Genomic DNA, 21309 nt, shown 5'->3' on the forward strand with positions numbered 1-21309 from the left:
CACTATGCAGCCAAGAGTTTTGCCCCTTGCCCCCCAAATGTGTTCTCTTTCATTTGTGGATTTAATAAACAAATATAACCATATCACATGGGGGCAACGCGCCGTCCTTCTGAAAACAATTCCGCTGTTGAAAACTGAAAAATGGGTGTAATTTGCGTTCAGAAAGTGATGTTGGGGTCACAGCAATTTCCCGGGCCGTTATTTATTTTTACTTTAAAGTCTTTAGGGAAGGTTTGCTTATATACTCAGGAACCTTCCAATGCGAGGGCACCAGCAATCCCGCTTGCCTTCAAAGCGGGGGGAAGAGGGGTGGAGAACAATTACTGAGTGACGCTAATGTGGGGAAACTGAAAAGAAATGTCGATTGTTTTTATTGTAACAGAAGGAGTGTGCAAACAGAAAAACCAACCCCGGGTGATCGGAAACAGGCAGGCGGAGAATTAAAAGCGGGTTTCAGGCGGCAACAAGCCCCTCCCCTGCCCTCGGAAGGAGAAAGCGGGTGAGGAGCGCTCGCAGCCCCAAGGCGGATCCCACGGCCAGCGGCGGGATTTCCGCGCTCCCGCAGGACCCCGCGGGCTACTGCCCTCTGGGAAAAGGGTCTCGAACCGTGAGCACCAGCAGCCGGAAGGCAGCGAGAACGCGGGGAGGCCTTAGAGACTTTCGGAGAACTTTCCAGGTTCCTCTTGGGAGCCCCAGCGGCCTCTACTTGGGCGGGTGCGTCCGGATGCGTCCGCAGCCCGGCGAAGTACAGGCTGGCAGGTCAGTGCCTGGACACCCCCTCCCCTCATCACCACCAGCACCACCACCACCACCACTACCCTGGCCTGGCTGAGGCTGAGCGCCCGGGCAGGCGGTCTCTCCCACTCCCCCTGGCTCTTCCCTCTAGCCGCCGCCTCCGACCCCGCCCGCGGTCCCAGGCTCAGATAGGGTCCAGCCCGCGGCCCAGGGTGGACCCTCCCTCTCCTTAAGCACCCGGTGCGCTTCCGGCTGCCACGTGCGGCAGCAGACACTGGGAGGTCCAGTGGGCGGAGGGGCGGCCGCTGACCCTACCGGCCGGAACGTAGCATCGGGCCGATCCGGGTTGGAACCCGCGGCCCGGGCGTTGACAGCGCAGTTTGGTGAGGACCGAAGTCTGGCCTCTTTTTCTCTCTACGAGGCGTGCAATCCTTCACTTACCAGGAAGAGGAGCTCCCGTGGGGAAACAGGATCGGAGATCTTGCCTCTACCGTATTCTCCCTCAGACGACTGGAAGAAGTAACTGTGTTTTTAAAACCCATCCCCGAACTCAGACTCTGGCTGCTTTCGATCCCCGAAACTCCCCTGGGCAGGGCGAGAGGCGGCAGTAGTTGCCTGGGCCTCACTCTTGGTCCTGTCTTTTCCCGGCAGAGGGGCAGGTTGGAGGAATCTCTTCTTAACATTCTCGTCGGCAACTCTAGTCTCCCTGAAAGCGCCTGAGAATAGCAGGACCCCTCTCCCGCACATACACACGCCCCTCTCAACCCACCCTCGCGCTCCCGTCCCATCTGCGGTCGTCGCTGACCTGCAGGACCGGGAAGCGGGGGCGAGGCGGAGCCGCCCGGGACGTCGGTCCGGGTTGGAGAGCCGGGGGGTCCGCACTCCCCGCACAGCCTGTGGCGCCTGGGTCCGGGCGCGGTCTGCCAGGGCCACGCGGGGGCGGCCTCGGAAGGATCCAGATTCCAGTTCCTTCCCCGCATCTCTTCCCAGACCCCGCTGGTGCCAGGAGAGGCACGCCGCAGGTGATCGCCCGAAGCACTGGGACCGCTGACAGATTTATGAAGATTTTACGGCATCTGGCCGGGGCCTGCAAGGGCAGGGAAGGAGTCCAGCCAAAGGGGCGCGCTAAGTTCCCCAGCCGCGCGTCGGGACCCGGCCGTCTCTGAAGTTCCCGGGCCCCGACTCCCCTCGGGGCCCGTGCACAGGTCTGTCCCCGCCAGTGTCGAGCGTACGGAGTCTCTCCACCCCTCGAAGCCCCCTCCTTCATACGCTCCCGTCCAGCCAGCTTCTAGTCTCCCACTGAGTAAATATTTACCCGGAGGACGGTCGCTCCTCTGAGAACTAGACAGCGCCCTGGGAAGGGCTTTTGGCTTCTTCCCGGCCTGTGTCAGCTGCAGGACTTACTTGTGTTTTGGTCTTAAATTTCTTTAGCCGAAATTCCTCCGATCTCTGTGTGATCTCCTGGGTTCGGAGGGGGCAGTAACCAGAGGGCGCTGACCTCAACTGACCCTTCCTTTTTCTCTGCATCCCTACGCTCATCATCAGTCGAGGCTTATTGGCCCTTACTGTTTCTCTCTTTCTCCCCCTCGCCCCACACCACCAAACCCTCTTTTCCGTTTTAGGTCACTGTCTCTCGCCGGGTCTCAGGCTACCTGGCCACAGTGCTCTGAGTGCGTCCGGGCAGGGAGGTGGGGAGGGAGGAGTCTGCATCAGCTCCTTCATCTAGGGTTGGGCGCCTCTGTCTGTCCCCTGAAGCTTCGACTCCTCTTGCCCCCGAGCCCCGGCCTCAGGTTGCCGCTGAGAATTAGCGCTCCCGAACAAGATTCTTCTCTCGTTCTCGGGAATGCGCTGAGCTGAGAGTGTCGAAGATCCGCTCTCGCCAGCGTTAGAGGGCCTGTTGGGCCGAAAGAGACGCGGAGCAGGGGGCCGAGACCGCGCGCGACCACAGGTGGAAGTGGAGAGGCAGCAGCAAGTTGTTGGCGTGTGTGTCAGTCGCTCAGTCATGTCCGACTCTTTGAGACTCCGTGTAGCCCGCCAAGCTCCTCTGTCCCGAGAATTCTCCAGGCAAGAATACTGGAGTGGGTTGCCATTTTATTCTCCAGGGGTCTTCCTGACCCAGGGATCGAACCCAGGGCGCTCGCATTGTGGCAGATTCCTCATCGTCTGAGCCACCAGGGAAGCCCAAACCGGTTGGAGAGTCCGGGGAAATATGAGGAAACTGAGGGATTTGGGGGCGAACGAGAGGGTGTTGTGTGTTAGGTCCTCCTAGCCAGAGTGCCAAACAATACGAGTTTCTGGATCACGCCAGGCTGGTGCTGCAGAACTGTTAAAGCCCTGTAAAGAAGAACACTGCGGCACTGGATCTTGGCCAATTAGAAGGCGATCGGCCTTCTAATGTTTATCGACATTACAGCCCAGAAAAGTCCGAGAAGCCCTCACTGGACTGGGCATAGAGACTGCGCAGAGGTCGCTACTCGGTGTGGTGAGAGGGAAGAGGAGTCAGAGGAACTCTGGATCAAGATGACCAGCACGTTCATTCCTTCGCACAAGCTTAAGGCAAAATCGTATGCTCCCCTCAGATGTCGCAGACTCAAACTGCCCCACAGCGATCTGCTGCTTTTCAAATTTGGGATCCACAAAGGCCCTCCGAGTTGTAGAATACCTGTACTACATGTAGATGCCACGTAACAGGTATTGGGGGATCAGACCCTGGTGAAATGGCTGTCAAGTCAAACTTGGAGCTTTTAAACAATTGAAACAGAAACAACAACCGCAAAGGCAGACAGGTTCAAGTATGTCTAGTTGTGGGACTTTCCACAAGAAGCTGGTTGTAAAGAATTAAGGATGTTTGACTTCACTGTTCCTTTATCTTTCAAATCCTTCATACCTGTACATTTCAACTAAGAGTGCACCCCTGCTATGGAAGTGTGAGGATCTGGAGATTACTGCTCGTTTCAAAAAGCACAGCTGATGATGAGTTTTCCTGGGCTCTTGTCACTTACTGGCCTAGACTGGGGCCCAGTCAGCTTCCCTATGTGTAAACCAGAGCCCATCCCTCAGGACTGAAACTTTTGCGCACCAGAGGAGGTAACCTTATGGCTGTCAAGAGGCAGTGTCAATAGCCTCGACCCTGCAGCAGTGCAAACTCCCAGGTTCATTAAAAATGTTTCCCGCCTTGCTTTTAATTTTGATTCGCATTCTCCATAAACCCATACTCAAAATGTGAATAACTTTGACTGCTAAAAAGACTACTGTACACTTTACATTAGACTTAGCATGAATTAGGAAGGTAGGCTTAACTGCAGGGCCTCTGGCAGCTAGTGAGATGAGGGAATCACATACATGCACGTGCAGGTTCGGTGTTCACGTTCTTAGGAACGAGTATGTTTCATATTTAAACACAAGCCCTTTGCAGTGGTTCACTGGTGGGGGAAAACCGGCGAATGTCGTTGGCACCAAGGGCCAGCGAACCAGCAACATGGCTGAGCTCTCCAGCGCACTGGGTTCCGCAGAGAGTGCCCCGTGCCTGTCAGTGGTTGAAGTTGGCTATGCGCTCGCTGTAGTCTCGTGTAATTACGTTCCTGCTTGGAGCCTAGGCTAATGTTTGACCCCCTGTTCCTGGATGAACTCTCTAGAGACTGTTGTGGGGAGTTAGTCACCAGGCGAGGAGAGCGGTGTCTACCTGGAGTAACTGGCTCCTGCTCGTGTTTAGTCGCTCAGTTTCGTGTCCGACTCTTTGCGACCCTTTGGCTAGGTCTCCCCTATGCTCCTTGTCTCTCCGACGGCCTACATTCTCACACCTGCGCTCTGGTCTCCCGGCGTAGGATGTAGTACTGTAAGATCCGCTGGTAACAGCCATCCTCTCTTGACAACCTCTTGAAGCTTGCATGACAGGCTATTCTAAGAACCCTCACCATGGCCACCATGAAAGACGGTGGCGCTCACCTCCCACCTAGAGTTTTAACTTAAATTCTGAGATGTCTGCCTTCCCCCCAAAGAACTTTTCTCGGCCCCTTCTCCCTTCGAGTCTCTCGTATTCAGACCAAAAGCTTTCGATTGCTTATTCAGCATTTTTAAGAGCCCGATTTTGCTGTTTGCGCTGCCCCTGGGAAGGTGTCAAACACCTCTTTTCATTGTATTTAGTCACCCAGGTGCAGAGCGAGATTGAAAGAGACAGCGGAAGAACTTTCCCGGACTGTGCTGTCGCTCAACGGGCCAAACCAATCATCACGCAGGTTGCCTCCGGGCCCTCCTCTTTGGGGGCGTGCCCCTAGTGAGTGATAGACGGAGCCGCCCGGCCCCGCTCAGCCCAGCCCACGTTGCTGCTTAGATTGAAATGCAGAACTCAAGCCTCTTTCAGCGGGGCACAGACTTCCTTTTACTCCTTCCTTTTGCACTCTCGCCGCCTCCTCCCGGGGAGAAGCCGAGGCACCGGCGGCCCGGGGCAGCAGCACGACGGGCCTCTAAGGCCACACGAAGAGTTTCTTTCTGGGAGTGCGGAACTGGGGCCCGGTTGGTGTACTGCTCGGAGCAATGGGTGAGTGGCGGCGGGGTACGCTGTCAGAGCCGGGAAGGGAGGGAGGGAGCGAGCGGGCGAAGGAGGGAGGGAGGGAGCGCACCACTGAGCGCTCACACTCTCCTTATTGACTTTGCTCGTGTTCCTACAAGTTGTAGGAACACGCTAAGGGTCAGCGGCTCGCAGCAGTTCAGTCTGAACGCTGGCTACTGGGTTGCTGCTGTTGATGCCATTTTCTGATTTCAAGACTAGGGAGCGGTGGCATCAGCAAGCCCCGCGCCCCGGTGGCGGACCAAATTTTGTTTCGCGTACACAGGGTAAAAAAGCCAACCAGAAAAAAAAAAAAAAAAAGACCTAGACTTTGTCTAATTGCGCAGGTCCCTAGGCGGGGCGCTGGGGATCAAGGGGGAGCGGCCCAAGGACATTAGCGCCGAGTGGGCGAGAAGGAGCCGCTTTGCAGCGTCAAGACCGACTTCCTCGCCTGCTTCGGAGGCTTCTGAACACTCGGAGAGGCCCTGCGTCTCACCACTTTATTTGCTTGTATCGGCCGCAGGCACTGCCGTAATGAGGGAGGAGGGTCTGACTCAACCGCGGTGATTTGAGGCCGTTCCTCAAGGCTCGGAGACCTTATGGTTTTGGTGAAAGTCCTTAGTCCCAGGCGGGTGCCTCCGTCTTGCCCCCTGACGCGCGCGGAGGCCGAGTGGCAAGCGGTTGTCCCAAACTGTGGGTGCGCGTCCCCGCGCGCCGTGTGTTCGTTTTGCAGAGCCAGCCTTTGGGGAGGTAAACCAGTTGGGAGGAGTATTCGTGAACGGGAGGCCGCTGCCCAACGCCATCCGGCTTCGCATAGTGGAGCTGGCCCAACTGGGCATCCGACCGTGTGACATCAGCCGCCAGCTACGGGTCTCGCACGGCTGCGTCAGCAAGATCCTGGCTCGCTACAATGAGACAGGCTCGATCTTGCCAGGAGCCATTGGGGGCAGCAAGCCTCGGGTCACCACCCCCACCGTGGTGAAGCACATCCGGACCTACAAGCAGAGAGACCCCGGCATCTTCGCCTGGGAGATAAGGGACCGCCTACTGGCGGACGGCGTGTGTGACAAGTACAACGTGCCCTCGGTGAGCTCCATCAGCCGCATCCTGCGCAACAAGATCGGCAACTTGGCCCAACAGGGCCATTACGACTCCTACAAGCAGCACCAACCGGCGCCGCAGCCGGCGCTACCCTATAACCACATCTACTCATACCCCAGCCCTATCACGGCGGCCGCCGCTAAGGTGCCCACGCCGCCGGGGGTGCCAGCCATCCCCGGCTCAGTGGCCATGCCGCGCACCTGGCCCTCCTCGCACTCCGTCACCGACATCCTGGGCATTCGCTCCATCACCGACCAAGGTAAGGGCACGGGGCCCGGATATGGGATTGTGCAGAGCTTCGCTCCGCACCCTCTCAGGGGTTACCGCATCTGCGCCTCCAGGGGCCCGCGTCTGTCCCACCACCTGAGACGTTTCCCTTTGGAAACGTCAGGAGTCCTCCCAGGGGGTGTCCTGATCTCATTAACGTGAAATTCATGCCCTTCGTTTCCTTGCCACACACAGTCTACTGCCTCATCTCAAACTACCAGACCCATAACATCCCCCATCCCCAACACATGGTTCGCATTTTCCACCCTCCCCCGCCTCTCGCGCCGCGGCAGCCTCGGACCAGCCCGCTCACTTGGAGAGCGCGGCCGGGGCCGGACTTGGGGCGCAGCCTGAGACGCCCGAGCGGGCGTGGAACTGCCGCCTGCAGACACGGCTTCGGGCAGCTTGTTTGGGGAGTCGGGGACTCTGTAGAAATTGCAGTATTCTTGCATTCTGGCAATCAGACCAAATTTGCTCAGGCAGGAAGTTCAAATGTCACCTAATTGGTTTCATTCTTATGCTTCACTTCATTTTCCTCGGAAACGGAGGTCCCGAAGTTACTATTAGTAACTTGCATGTTAGAGCATTGCTCTTTCTGGGACTAATTTTCTGCTTTATTTCTCTCTTTCCCCCGCTCTCCTCCTCCCCGCCACCGGACACTTTTTACCTTAACAGATTTTAGCACATGTATATCCTAGGAAGTGACGCCAACCACCGCTATAATGAAGGGAAAATGCACGGCGATTCCACGCTGTCCTCTCTTCTATTCTTTTCCGTTTTCCCCGCGCCTGCCGCTTCTCTTTAGGGTCCGCCAGGCCCAGGGAATGCTAGTGGACATCCCGTCCCTGCACGTTTTCAGTGGTGCCACCCCACTGTTCCTTTCCTTTCTCACCCTTGACCTTGCGTGTTGTGTCTTATTCTGCTGCTAAGGATGATTCCCCGCGCCCTTATGCTCAGTCGGGCTTCCGCAGGAGACCCGAGTTTGTTTTCTTTTACTGCGTTGTTAAAACAGAATAAAACAAAACACAAAACAGCGTTAACTTCTTTCTCAGTAGGGAGAAAACAAAGTCAAAAATGCCCTAGACGCAGAATTTAAATAATGCAGAGATTAAGAGCCCATCTTCTTAATTTCTCAACCAAAACTTTAAAAAGAGCGGGGCGGGGGGGGGGGGGAATTAAATAGGAAAAGGGGAAATAGTTCATTTAATTATTTCCTGCCTTCCTCAGTTGCCACCACATTGGCACAATTATCTTTTTAAATAATTAACCATAGCCCTGATTTCTCATCTTCTTGTTTTCTGTGACTTTACAGGATCCTTCTAAGGGCCCAGTTTTTTGTTATTTGGAGCTGGCTGGAGCTTTAGTTGGAGAGAGTTTGCCCTTGATTTATAGGATAAACTGACCTCACTGACATTTAAAGGAAGCCCCTGTTCATGGGAAAGTGTGAGATCAGCAGAAATGGGGGCGCGCAGGGGGATCTCAATTTCTTAAGATAACTTCAGGCTTGTGCCCACCGATTGCCTTTTGTCTGGGAAGGCAAGGAAAGACTGGCAGTTCTGGGCCAAAATACTATTTCCTGGTGCAAATTGGAACACAATCTTAATTCTTTGGCGAGGGGGAGGCATAGTGAAAAAAGACTGACAGAGTTGAAAAGAAAACCTTTCTTCCCTAGGGAACCTACAATCAGACCAGATGTCAGTTGGAAAAGTATTAGATTATGGAGAGAAGCAACTCTTCATTCTACATATTGTTGATTCTGGGTGCCAGCTTTAAACAACCTGTTTTCTGACAAATCTGTGAATATAAAATGATTATTTCTACAAATGATCTTCCCTCAAAATGATTGCCCTGCTTTGAAGCTCAGTATCAGATGGAAGTGTTTAAGATCGTAGTAGTAGCTTTGTCAAACTTCCGACCTCCACCCATGGGTCCCAAAGACGAACTGCTCCTATTTTTCAAATATCTTCTCTTTAAAATTGTACTTGCTCACTTAAAGGTGCCGATGATTTAACATGCACACCTGTTGGTATTGTGGTGATCGGTTTACATCATATAATTTTCTTTGCGTCTCTATAAAGAGCATAAAGCATAGTTGACAGCTTTACCTCTTTTCCGAAACACTTAATTCCTCTTTAATTTTCCTAACCTTTTGTTTCATTGAAAAAGTAAACCTATGACCTTACCTCTGACACTGGTGGCACTTACAGTGGTTAATTGTGCTGTTTGTTTATTGAGTCATATGCACATAACCTCAGTATTTAATGTGTAGAGATAGAGCACGAAGGGTAGTCACACACAAGGTAGGCACACACCTATGCACTCATGCTTTGCATGTATATTGTGGGCATCCTTTAGTCATTTGTTTGCAGAAGACTTTACAGGTCTTTTGTTTCATCTGTTGACTTAAGTACTAGATCCGCACAGCACAGTGAACACTTTCTGGACGTTTCTGAGCGCCAGAACAGGCATAGTTAGGCCAGCACGACCCTTTCTCCCCCCAGTCGACCCTGGGTTAGTACTGGGGAGAACGGGGAGTCCAGTTTCACGCGTTCTTTCCCCGATTTAAGAAAATTCGGGGGAAACTTCAGATTCCTTCCACTCGTTTCCCCAGGGGAGCGAGGATGGGAGGACGTAATCAAAGGCCGGTTAAAAAAAGAAAAAAAAAATGTCTTCCCGCGGGCGTGGGGCAGAGAGCGGGGAGAGGCCTACTCCGAGGCGTCACCTGGGCCGGGCCCTGGGCTGCCGGCCGGAGAGGCGGGCCCCGCACCCCCTGGAGGCGGAGGGCAGGGGGCCGACCGAGGTCGCGGCCCCGGCGCTCGCGGGTCGCGGGTTCCGAGCAGGTCTCAGGAGGGGGCGCGTGGTCGGCCCTCCAGCCTGACGGCCTCTCCTCCTCCCCCCAGGAGTGAGCGACAGCTCCCCCTACCACAGCCCCAAGGTCGAGGAGTGGAGCAGCCTGGGCCGCAGCAACTTCCCCGCCGCCGCCCCGCACGCGGTCAACGGGCTGGAGAAGGGGGCCTTGGAGCAGGAAGCCAAATACGCGCAGGTGAGGAGGCGGGGGCCCCGCCGGGTGGGCCGCGGGGGTTTGGGCGACGGAGGCCCGGGCTCCTCTCGGAGCCTCGACCGAGGGGAAGCCCTGGCCGCCTCCCCGTGACGGCCACGAGCCCCGGGCCAGGGCGCCGGGGGCGGGACGACGCCCAGACGCGCGAGGGCGGGGTGAGGCCTCGACCCCGCGGCCGGGGCCCCGGAGCGGCGGCCCAGGAAGCGCCTCGGGGCCTGTTGGCCAAACTGCTTGCGCCCCGAGCCCTCTCCGCGGCTCGAGTCTGGGCCACATTCACCCGGGACGGGACCGCGTCTCCGAGGGGCCAGGCGAGCGGCCGTGGGTTCCCAGCTGCGCGCGGCGAGCGGCCTGCACGCCCGAGGGCGCGGCGCCGCGGCTCCTCCCGCACGGACGGTCCGCGGCTCCGCGGGCACAGGCGCGCGTGGCGGGCCCCGCGACCGCGAGTGGAGGGCAGCCAGAGAAACTTCAGACAGTTCCCGCGCCCCGATTAAAGGTCACGTCGTCATCTCTCCAGGGAGGTTAGTGAGAAAACCTCAAATTATACGGACTGGCTGTCGACCGTTTAATTTTTCTTTCCCTCTGTCCCTCCCTCGACTCTCCAAAAGAAAACTTGAAACACCCCGTGTTGTTGTTGTTGTTTTTTCTTTTCCTTGAGAAAAGCTAAACAACCATAACAACAAAAGCCCCAGAGTTTTGAGTCTAAATTCATCACCACGGTGGAGTCAGGAGTTCAAAGCTCTCAAAAAACCAAACAACAACAAAGCCGGACCTTCTCTCTGAACAGACCTATGTAGGTTTGCAAATTTATTCATGCCAAACTCCTATTCCAGAGTCTCAAAATACCCAGTTTTCGTTTTATTATTTTGAAATCTTAAAACTTTCAATGTTTTCATATAATCAGTTTTTTCCACTCAATGGAACTTGTAGCTCTTATTCACTCGGGAAAAAAAATCCTAGTCTTTATTTTCTCTAACAAACACCATTTCCACTTTCTCTTCCCTCCTTTATTTTGTTAAAACAGAATGCCGTAGATATTAGTACCTCTCCCATGACAAATATCACAGAAAATAGCAAGGAAGGAGGGTCCCTTTCCTGACTCTCTATTTGTAAAGCATTCGAAAGGAGAAATGATAAGAAAGTTTGTCATTACCACCTTCTGCAAAAGAGCAGGTAGTACAGAAGAGGCTTTATGTTCAATGGCACCACTGCCACCTAAGCAAGTTATTTAACCTTTTAGAGTCTCTGTTTTTTCATCTATAAAACAGGGAAATAATAGGCCCAACCTCAAGCAGTGTGAAATTTCAATGTGATAATACAACCAGGGGGCACATAAGTCTTCATTAAATATTGCCTATGGATAGAATAGGCATTAAATATTCATTAAATATTTAAGTATTCATTAAATATTGCCTATGGATAGAAATGGCGCTTAGATATTGATTTAAAAACAAGCAGTTTTTTATTTTGTCACAATATACTTTGATCAGGGAGTTCATAGAAAGTGTCAAGGTATTTTGTTACAAACAATAGCGTGTCTATAAAGCACCCAGCATATAGAGTAGTAAGCATTTAATAGGTGCTCAGTAATGTTTATTAGGTCATCATTTCCTGAAATAACATTGTGAAGTATAGAGCTGAAAAAAAAAATCTCCCACATAGAGTTGATGAACCTAGTTTATAAATAAAGCAGTGTCATAATCCAAGAATCTTTAGGGTTACTTTTATTTTTACTCCCTTGAATTAGAGACCTAGTGTTTAATCTTGTTTAGAAATGGTTAATACACACACTTCAAAATGAAACCAGTCAATTTAAAATAAAAATAGAACAGTGTTAAGTAGTCTACTTTGTATTTTCTGAACATTAAAAATCCATTACATTTTATGCAGTGACTATCAAATCACTAAATGATCAGGTTTATAAGAATGAGTAATTTAAACAAGTGGCCAATAAGCATTGTTCTAAATGCTTGAGAAAAAATAAAAAATTTTTGAACAAAAAGACATTTGTATCAAACTTTCATTTGGAAAGTTCTTAATGGCAATCTGCTAACCTTCTGCATTGCTATGTTGTAAGATACTATAAACGATGTAAAATTTCAAAACTTGAAAAATTTCCATGCATAATTAAGTCAGTTCAGTTCAGTTCAGTCAGCAGCTACTCTATTATAGCTGTCAAAATAGTGCTTAATGCTGAAGGTGTGCTAAGTAGACACATATACTTAGAATGTATCATTTTGTGAGCAGTTTTGGAGTTTAGACATTAATTTCCTTCAGGGTAAAGTTATACATTAAAATTTGCTCATCAACAAACTTGGAAATGTAAGGTGTGTTGTGTGTGTGTGTATTCCATATATATATATATATGCATTTCTCCTACAAATATTTGAAGGGTAATTTTATTAAGGTAATTTTTCAAAGTGTTATCAGCATATGTATGTTTCTACAATCCTAGTGTAAACCTGGGTAATACTTTTCTCTGTGTTATGAACAAAAATTGAAAGTCTTTGACAAAAAAAAATTCTCAAGATTTTTGCCCATAATACTTTTATGGTATTTATGGTTGTTATTAAATAGCACACTATTATATGATCTCGGTTTCATTTTAGTTAATAAAGGAGGAAATTGAGAGTTCAGGATCATAGGACTTAGAGCATAATCCTTTGTCAGAATATACCTGTAAAATTACCAACAATTGATCATAGATTCTATTGATTACTATAATCTAGAGTTTCTGTTTTCAGCTTAAACTGCAAAGAAAGTTGCCCAGTTGCTAGTAATTAGAACCTTATGCACACATCTATCTTGTTTTTAAAACATTAGAATATTCAAACTTGTTGTACACATTACTGTTATATTGCAATTGATATTTTATATTGCCATTCAGAAATCCTTATTGTCTATCTTTGAGGATAGAAGAAAAAGGATATTTATTTTTACTTTTTTCACCTACATTTAATGTTGGGCTTGAACTCTTTAATCTCATTTAACTCTCAATGACAATAATGTTTCTCTGGATCCTAATGGCTGGTTCTTTTCTGTTGGAAATATAAAACTCTCTTGAATGCAACTGCATGGCAAAAAAAAAAAAAAAAAAAAAATACAACCCAACAACAAACAAAACATATAGAGAAACATGAGGTTGGACTATATCTACCCTTTTATATAGTACTTAGTGAATTACTGCCTCATTCTTTTTAAAGAGTTCATAAGCAGTTGTATAGGTGTTGAAATTTTCTTTGTATTGTTAGGCATACTTTCTCAAGGGAAAAAAAAAAGAATATCTGGTACTCTGATTCAAGTAATCTGAATGGTGGATTTATAAGCTTTGAGTATCTTTATTTTGGAGTAGTGAAATCAACTCAGACAGTAAGTTTAATATAAAATTAGCTACAAATTGAGATATCAGGAATGGAGAATAGTCTATAAATACTTGAACTTAAGAAAAAGTTCAGAGTTAAATGAGATGTGAAAAGAGTTTAATTTGGAGACATAATCTGAAATTCTTATGAAACATTCATTTGTACATTATATTTAAAATATAGTATTGCCTGAGTATAATTTTCTAGTGCATTATTTGACAGACTGTCCTTGTAGACATACTGTTCTTAAATATAATGAAGTTGCCCTGGATTTTTCTTCATTTTAAATAAAGTTATTTTGTGCTAAATAGTTTATAAAGCCAGCGTAAGCTCATTTTATCATAAGAGAAGGACCAGGTAGGGCTGATGAGTGGATGAAAGATTGTGGATTGAAGACTTGGCACTACTATTTGCATTTTCTTCAAGAAAGAAAATGTTGAGTAGACAACTCCCAGAATTTGAGGAATTGTCTATAACCTCTAGTTGCCAGACAGTTGTCATACCAGTTTTTTTCATGGTTGTGAGTGTTTGGAAACTAATGCATTTCCCCTTTCTCTGGGGTCAGTGGTGGGGGGAGGGGAATAAATGCAATGACCATAAATTAAGTAATGAAATAGCTAGGTTACAACTTTTATGTACCTTTTCAACAGCTTTACTCATTTTGCTTATTCTGTGATAAAGGGTGCCCAGTTTTTTTGTTTATTTTTTCTTGTTTTTAAAAGCAAGAGCATCACATTGTTTGCTTTCAAAAGCCTGCACTAACTTAAGTATACAAGTGATTGTGAAACACCTATAATGTGTCCCATTTTGTAGGGATGTGAGATGATTAAAGGCAAGACCCTGTCCTCAGACTGTTTATAGTCTAACTCTTGGCCAATACAGCTTCTCAACATAGTCATTTGAAAATATTTTTTAAAACTGGCAAATCTGTGTAACATTTTAGAACACAATGAAAAGTCATACTTTCATTCACTCTTGTGATAACCGTAACTAGAATACATTGCATATTAACATATTTTTTTCCTGGACTCTTTTGTTTAATGTCAGTGGGATAAAATCTGTCTTTTTCTGGAAACATTCAACAAAACAAGGAACTTACTTTTTCCAGGGTATACAATTTGGTCTATTTTACTTTGTATTAGTAAATCTCATTCTCAAAATTAGGTTGAAGATAGTTTGCCTTAGGGAGGACCCTTGTACAGTTCTTTAGAGCAAAGGATTCTCGTGGCTTCCATGGAAGATCCACATGATCCACATGAAAAGGGGGTTGATGGATTGAGGTCTTATTTATGGAATCTTTAGGTAAAGTCATTTTCAGAAATGAGATTTCCATTACTTGCCCATTGCTGGGGTTTCATTTGGAAAATTTGTTTACTCTTCCCTGGGGATTCCATATGTTGGTCGATTTATAAATCATATTTACAATCCAATTAAATAGAGTAATTTAGCATGTTTGCTCCCATGATATTTATGGTGTACATTTGGTAGTCTCTACTCAGCCTAACTAGCTTTTCAGATTAATTACATGCCCTTCACTGAAAACATTAAACAGATTTGGGAAGTTTAAGTCATGTACTCTTTTACTGGAAAGAATAAACAAACATCAATGCTACCTGTAGTTGTTTTCCTTTATGGTGGAAAATTTTACTCTTTCAATTATTGCTTCATAAATAACAATTACTTTACCTGGTAGAGATTTATATCTTTTACTAATGTCATGTTTCAAAATAAATAGTGAGAAAATTGATGTGTTTATTGGGTCACTGGAATGAATGGTGACGGTGGCAGGTACATTTTATTTAAAGCATATTTGTTCTCTCATCTTGATTATGCCGTTTAAAAAAATTTTTTTAATATGAACTTTAAAAGTAAAAAGGGAAATTAAGACAAAACTTTTCCACCCCAAATCTAGGTCATAATTTAACCTGAGTGAAAGCTAAGAGCTATTTCTATACTGTTTAAAGATTTCTGGTTTTTTTTAAAGCAAAATCTTGAGCATTCCCTTGCCTCCTTCTAACGATGAGGAGGTCAAACCTCTCTGAGGTTTCCTTCCCAACCTTCCTTTCTGCAGTATAGCGGGGCCTGCATCACTAAAATGACTCTAAAAATATTGCAGGTTTTAGAGAACTTTGAAATATTTAACATAAAAAATAAATTTGGTGCCTTAATAGAAAATGGACAAATCTGGAAAGAATTATTTGTGGGTTTTTTTTTTTTTTACAGTTGATGAACAAATGTAGTTATGGAATAAATAAGGCACCTGATGGTAACGTGAGCTTAAATCCAATGTTTTGACTTCCCACGAATCCTAGGAGCATTATCTAAAATGAGAGTCCACTCCAGCCTGGCTTCTTAGGAGAACATCTCTGGGTAAAAAGAAGTGGACCCACGTCAGGGATTGTAGACATGACATTCGAGGAGCTGAAGCGCCCCCAATAAAGGGGTAACATCAGTGAGCAGTGGTTCTAGCAGCAAGGATGTACGGAAAGGAAAGGGGAAAGGGGAATATGATAAAGCAAGTATTTCACAGAGATCTATAAAGTTGAATGATAGAAAAAAATATATAAAGAAAAAAGAATGAGTAGGAAAAATTTAGCTGTGATGAAAAACAGAATTCACCAATACATTTTTTTTCTGCTGTGTTGCTAAATAATATGTTGTTTCTGTATAATACTACATATCTAACCCATGTATTGGTCAAATGTTGAGCAAAAGTATTGGTTAGTTTTAAAGTAATTTTAACCTTAACACTTTAGTCTTAACATTCTTATTTTATGATTCTTGGTGTATAAAATATTAATTAATGCTAGAAGAGAAGAGACCAGATACAGATGCAGACACCTTTCCATAATTGAGCTGGAGCAATTCCTTTCCAAACTAATTTCTTTTAGGTTATTGGGAAGATTCTAGATAATGATGATCAGAAATGTAATCTGTGTGCAATGCTAAATTTCTTCTGCAGGTTGCCAGTTCTTGATCTTCATACTCATTTGCTGAGAGAGCCTTAAAGTGTTTGTCCTTTGAGCCATTTTCTAATGAGCCATTCTCAGAAAGCAGGAAAAAGAGGGGTTTTTTTAGAAGTTACGAAACAGAATTAGGGCCTAAGACTGAGTGTCAGGTTCTAGAAGAGGAAAGAATCTTTTACCAGAAAAGATGCTCTGGTTTGAAATGAAATCGTATCTCTTAATTGTCCCGGATAAACAGTATGATTTGCTGCAGAGAATCCTGTATCAGAAGGGGTGATGACTTCTTTTAACACATGGCCATGGACTTGCTGATTGATTGACCTAGGGTAAATGGCTAAACTCCTTAATCTATATTCTCGTATAAAAAGAGGATAAGATTTCATTTATATTCAACAATGATGTGCAGTGGCTTCTTTCTTAAAAATCAGAACATCATCCTTTGTAACACATTTTAATTGCAATTAAACATAGAGTTTTACTCATTATAAATTATCTTGTAATTATTATAAACTCAGGTTAAAATGAGCTACAGTTTATCAGTTCTAATTATTTGATAAAATACGTTGGGTATTTCTTAGTGCCTGAGCCATAAGACAGATTCAGTAAACCTCAGTTTCCTTTCTTCTTCCCCATTTTTCAAAGAACAAGCACTCTGACAAAAAAAAAAAAAAAGAACACGAGGTGTGTGTTCTTATAGAACCAACTACATAAAGTTAACCCCTCTACTTTTATTCTTATTTTGACAGAAATTCACAAGCAGTGTTAAATCACATCCATGTATATATTTTACTCCATGCATTACTCTACATTGAGAAAATAATTTTTGAGACCCCCCCACTGTTGCATTCTCATAGACATGGAAGTAAAAATAATAACCAAATGAATTACAGTGGAAAACAATTTCTGTGTTGCTACTGAATTGGAAATAGTATCCAACATATGTCTGCTTTTCTTACCTCTAAGGATTGATTGGTTTTATGAATTATATTTCTATTATTTACATTATATTTTCATTAGGAAATATGGCGATATGTTTATTTATTCAGATCACCACCAGGAAATAGCATTTTCCTTATTTCTAAACAATGTAGAAATTGAAGGGGGAAAATTAAGTTACTTGAAGAAGGGTGCTGAGTATTCATGCCAGAATCAGGATTAGAAATCAGGGTGTTTTTGGTGTTGTTAATAGTAACGATACCAACAATAATTTATCGCATGCCAAGGTTTCTAGGCAGACTTGCCTGCCAGAGTTGCTGTGTTTTGTTTGCAAACTAAGATTTTACATTTAAATTCATTTCAAGAGATTTATCCACGTGGCTTCTAAAACTTCAGATCACAGAGCCGTAAAACTTTTGCAAGCAAATTTTCCAATTTCAAAACCATGCATATGTAATCCTTTCATATTCTGACATTTTCCTTTCTAATAAAATAACTCTGGAAAAAATACCTCCCTCATCTTCATTAAAAAACCCTTATAGACAAACTGCCTGATCTTTGCATGTCCTTTGTCCAATAGGCATTTTCAACGTGATGTTTTAAAATATGGCCGTGTTTTATTCAACAAAGGTCATGCTCATTTTGAGTTTCTAAAATGACAGCCCACACTCTGCCCTTCTTTACTGGAAATGAAAGTACACCAACCAGGCCCTTCACAAAGATCTCAACAAAAGAGCCAAACAAAACTGGAGTGTGGGGGAAAGCTGACAAAGGCAGACAGGGAGCTGAACGGATTCTAAGAGTACTTAATCACAATTAATTCTTTCCTCACCTTGTGTTTCCTTCCTATAATTCCAAGTAGCAAAAGCAAATACTGTGGATTTTCTGGTTTTAGCCTCCTCAAAATCTTTGTGGAAAAAATACATTTAAGTAGCAAGACTGAATGCATTTAGAATATAAACAGAGTCAAATCTTAGAAAAAAGAAATTAGAAGGTAGAGTCAGAATATTGTCGGTTACTACTCAGAACTTACATTCTGCATTTTTCTAAGAACTGGGGAAAAGTCAGCCACTCTAATGTGATTATTTTCACCTCTTGTCTTTTCCGACTCCTTTTAGGCACCAAACGGTCTCCCAGCTGTAAGCAGTTTTGTGTCAGCAGCCAGCATGGCTCCTTATCCTACCCCGGCCCAAGTGTCGCCCTACATGACCTACAGCGCTGCTCCTTCTGGTTATGTTGCTGGACATGGGTGGCAACATGCCAGTGGCACCCCACTTTCCCCCCACAACTGTGACATTCCTGCGTCGCTGGCATTCAAGGGAATGCAGGCAGCTCGAGAAGGTAGCCACTCTGTCACAGCTTCCGCGCTCTGATGGGAGATTCTGTCTGCAGCAGCTTCACCGTCTGCAGCAGCTTCCCCCAGGAGTCTCCCTCTCGGCACACCCTCCCCGCCTTCCCTGGTCTCGGATCCCACCCCTCTGCCCTCCAACCCTTTTGCCGGAAAGCTGGCTTTATGGACTCACCTCCTTTGTGCTGATGACACTTAAATATTTCTCGCCATAACTTCTCTCTCACAGAAAGCCTGACATGACTTTAGGATTTAAAAAACAGAAGCGATGTTCGGGATTGATGAGACGTTCGTGTTGCCCACGCACTGTTCTTAACGTAGAAACCTGCACCCCTCAAAGGGCTTAAGGAACTTTTCAAACTAGTCTTTGGTAAAACCACATGTGTATATTTATTCTAAATCAACCTGAACTTCTGAGACGTGCAATTGTTGAGATTCTGCAAAATCAATAAAAGAAAATACATATAGAAAAAGTTATGCTACACCCTCTAATCAAATAAGGTAATAAAATAAGCCTTAATTCATCATTAGGAAACCAATCAATAATTGACTTGAGTGATCCTTTATTTTTAACAGATGACCTATTTTGTTGGAAAATATATGTATAACTTAAGCAATATCTGAATTTAGCTCCTCCTGGTGTTTTGACTTGGTTCCAAATACAATAATGTTTATATTTTCTATTAGCTTGTAAATACGGACTCTGGATGGTGCATTTGTGTTTTCATTCCATGGGATAACCCCCTCCCCATTACTACCCACCCCCCCCACACCGCCTCTCTTTTTTTTCCCTTTCTTTTTGCAAAGGTGACTTCCCGGCAACGTCTTTGTCTCTGTTTGGTGGTGGGCTGCTCAGGCTCCTGGGCCTGGACTCGCCCCAGATTTTGTGTGTGCAGTGAAGGCTTCGACATCTCATGAAGGACATTTTCTTTCTACAACAGAGGACTCAAAAACACAGATAAAACAAGCCAGTCTCCCATTCTGTATCCCAGTCAAACAATACACATGCCAAGCATATAAAGACAAGAGGGTGGAAATATCTGAACGAGGCTCTAAAGGAAGTCACTTAGAAACTTAAGTTTAATGTGAAATGCTTTGCAAAGACACTTAAAATGAACTTTATGTTAAAGAAAACCACTGTGAAACTAAATTGTACTGTTATTGTTGGCTTACCTGTGTGTTCAGCAATCGCAGCCCAAAATTACATTGTAATTTAAAGAAAATGGAAAAATTCCGCTCTAATGAATGTAAAAACGGCTTGCTGTGAAGTTTACATTGTTGTACAGAAGCATGTGTCTCGTGTAGGTAAACTGGTGATGGTATTAGAAATACAGATGCTATTTAATTTTTAAAAATTCCCTTTATTCATTTCTGGAGCTACAGGACATGGTTTAACTGATGGATCTTTTGAAATCAATTTGCTTTTCACTTTAATGTTAATAATAGAACTGAGGGGTATATGTTTGTGTGTGTGTAAGAGAGAGCATGTGATTATGTTTCATATTTTAAAACAACTGATTTTCTTGGGAAAAAAGTCTACAGTTTTAATCTCTTCTGTTTTGAACGTTCTTCCTGCTTGGCAATATAGGCTTGAAAATATGTTTTTAAAACGTTGGTACAATTCATCTGTTGGGAAATTAATATATAGTGGGGCTCTTTTTTTGGTGTTGATTCTGTGCAATAACTAGCAGGGCCCATCGCTAGATATGGATGGTAGGTGGTTTTGCTCTCTTCCTGTCCGGGCTGTGCGCAGCCCACGGGGCAACCCACTTCTGTCACATTGGGTTCATGGCCTCATTTACAACTCAGATGGCTAGATGAGCCAGGTTTTCAAATCACTGTGATATAAACAGTAAGCAGATTTCTGACACACAAGTTATGTTCGAGGAACTGCTTTTTTCAAGCAGCAGATATCTTGTAGAGAGCTTTGAACTACATTTATTTCTAAAGCAACCGAAATTCAGTGCTACAAACAGAGGATTATAACTTCAGGAGAAGAATAAGCAGAAGGAGCAGATGAACTCTCAGGGCCCTAGTCTTCCTTTGATCTTGTAAAACTCCTATTGACATCTGGAGTTCCCAGTCTGGTGAGAAAATAGAACTATAAACCAAATGGAACAAAATACCAGTCCAATATTTGGTGGAAACTTTAAAACCACACGGTACAAGGACTCTCCTGCCATGCAGAAAAACTGACACAAGGTACAGAATTATTCCTTATCAGATGTTTTTAGGAGGCTATTAGGAGTCTTTAAAATATATCAATAATTTGTATGGAAATACAACTAAATGTTATTTTCCTCATCTAAATTAAGAAGTCTCTTGTTAATATGCTATTTATAATTTTTTCCTGATTTCTTGTATCTTTAAAAATCTAATATTAATACTATAAAAGGTTTCCTTTTCTTTTTCCCCCCGGAGGCCTTTTCTTAGCAATGGTGAATTCACATGGAGTAAATTTTTAAAAGATAAGAGAAAGCCCAAATACAATTTGCTATTCAAAGCACACTATGATTTAAAACTACTTTTAAAAATGAGAGAAGGAAAGTGGGAGGGGAGATGAGGTTGTTCGATTTTTAAAAACATTATTATTATTGGTTAACATTGACTTTTTTCCTCTGTTTCTTAGGGGATAAAAATGTTGTTTTTAACCTGGCAAATGCACTCTTCAGATACTTTTCCATCCTATCCACATGGAGAGGTTAAAGGTTCAATTTCATGGCCTCTGTGGAGGCAGTGCTCTCTCTCACAGGATGCAAGAGATAGAATCACCTGCAAGGATAGAATGCAGTTGGACAATAGACACACTCTTACTTCTCTTGTTTTGTCCTACTTTTAATGACCCTCTTATTAAGTACTGGGCTGAAATATAAATTAAAGAACACGTTGGAAAGGATGTACAAGTGAAGGCTGTGTATGTATATACAGTATGTCAAAAGCCTTTATTTTTATACTTCAAATGCTCTAAATTAATAAAAAGTAATAATTACCAT

General features: G+C 45.1%; 1 protein-coding gene across 2 annotated transcripts; it reads left to right on the plus strand.

Moving 5' to 3' along the window:
* On the plus strand, nucleotides 436–21306 carry PAX9 (paired box 9). Of its 2 annotated transcripts, XM_018066320.1 has the most exons (6): nucleotides 436–759; nucleotides 1726–1940; nucleotides 4879–5272; nucleotides 6015–6641; nucleotides 9550–9692; nucleotides 18087–21306. In XM_018066320.1, the coding sequence occupies exons 3-6, from the start codon at nucleotides 5269–5271 to the stop codon at nucleotides 18339–18341; spliced, it is 1029 nt and encodes a 342-aa protein (XP_017921809.1). In that variant the 5' UTR covers nucleotides 436–759; nucleotides 1726–1940; nucleotides 4879–5268; the 3' UTR covers nucleotides 18342–21306. The 2 variants fall into 2 exon arrangements, with proteins under 2 accessions (XP_017921809.1, XP_017921810.1); XM_018066321.1 differs by lacking the exon at nucleotides 1726–1940.

The sequence above is a fragment of the Capra hircus genome, chromosome 21 (genome assembly GCF_001704415.2).
Source record: "Capra hircus breed San Clemente chromosome 21, ASM170441v1, whole genome shotgun sequence".
Taxonomy (NCBI): Eukaryota; Metazoa; Chordata; class Mammalia; order Artiodactyla; family Bovidae; genus Capra; species Capra hircus.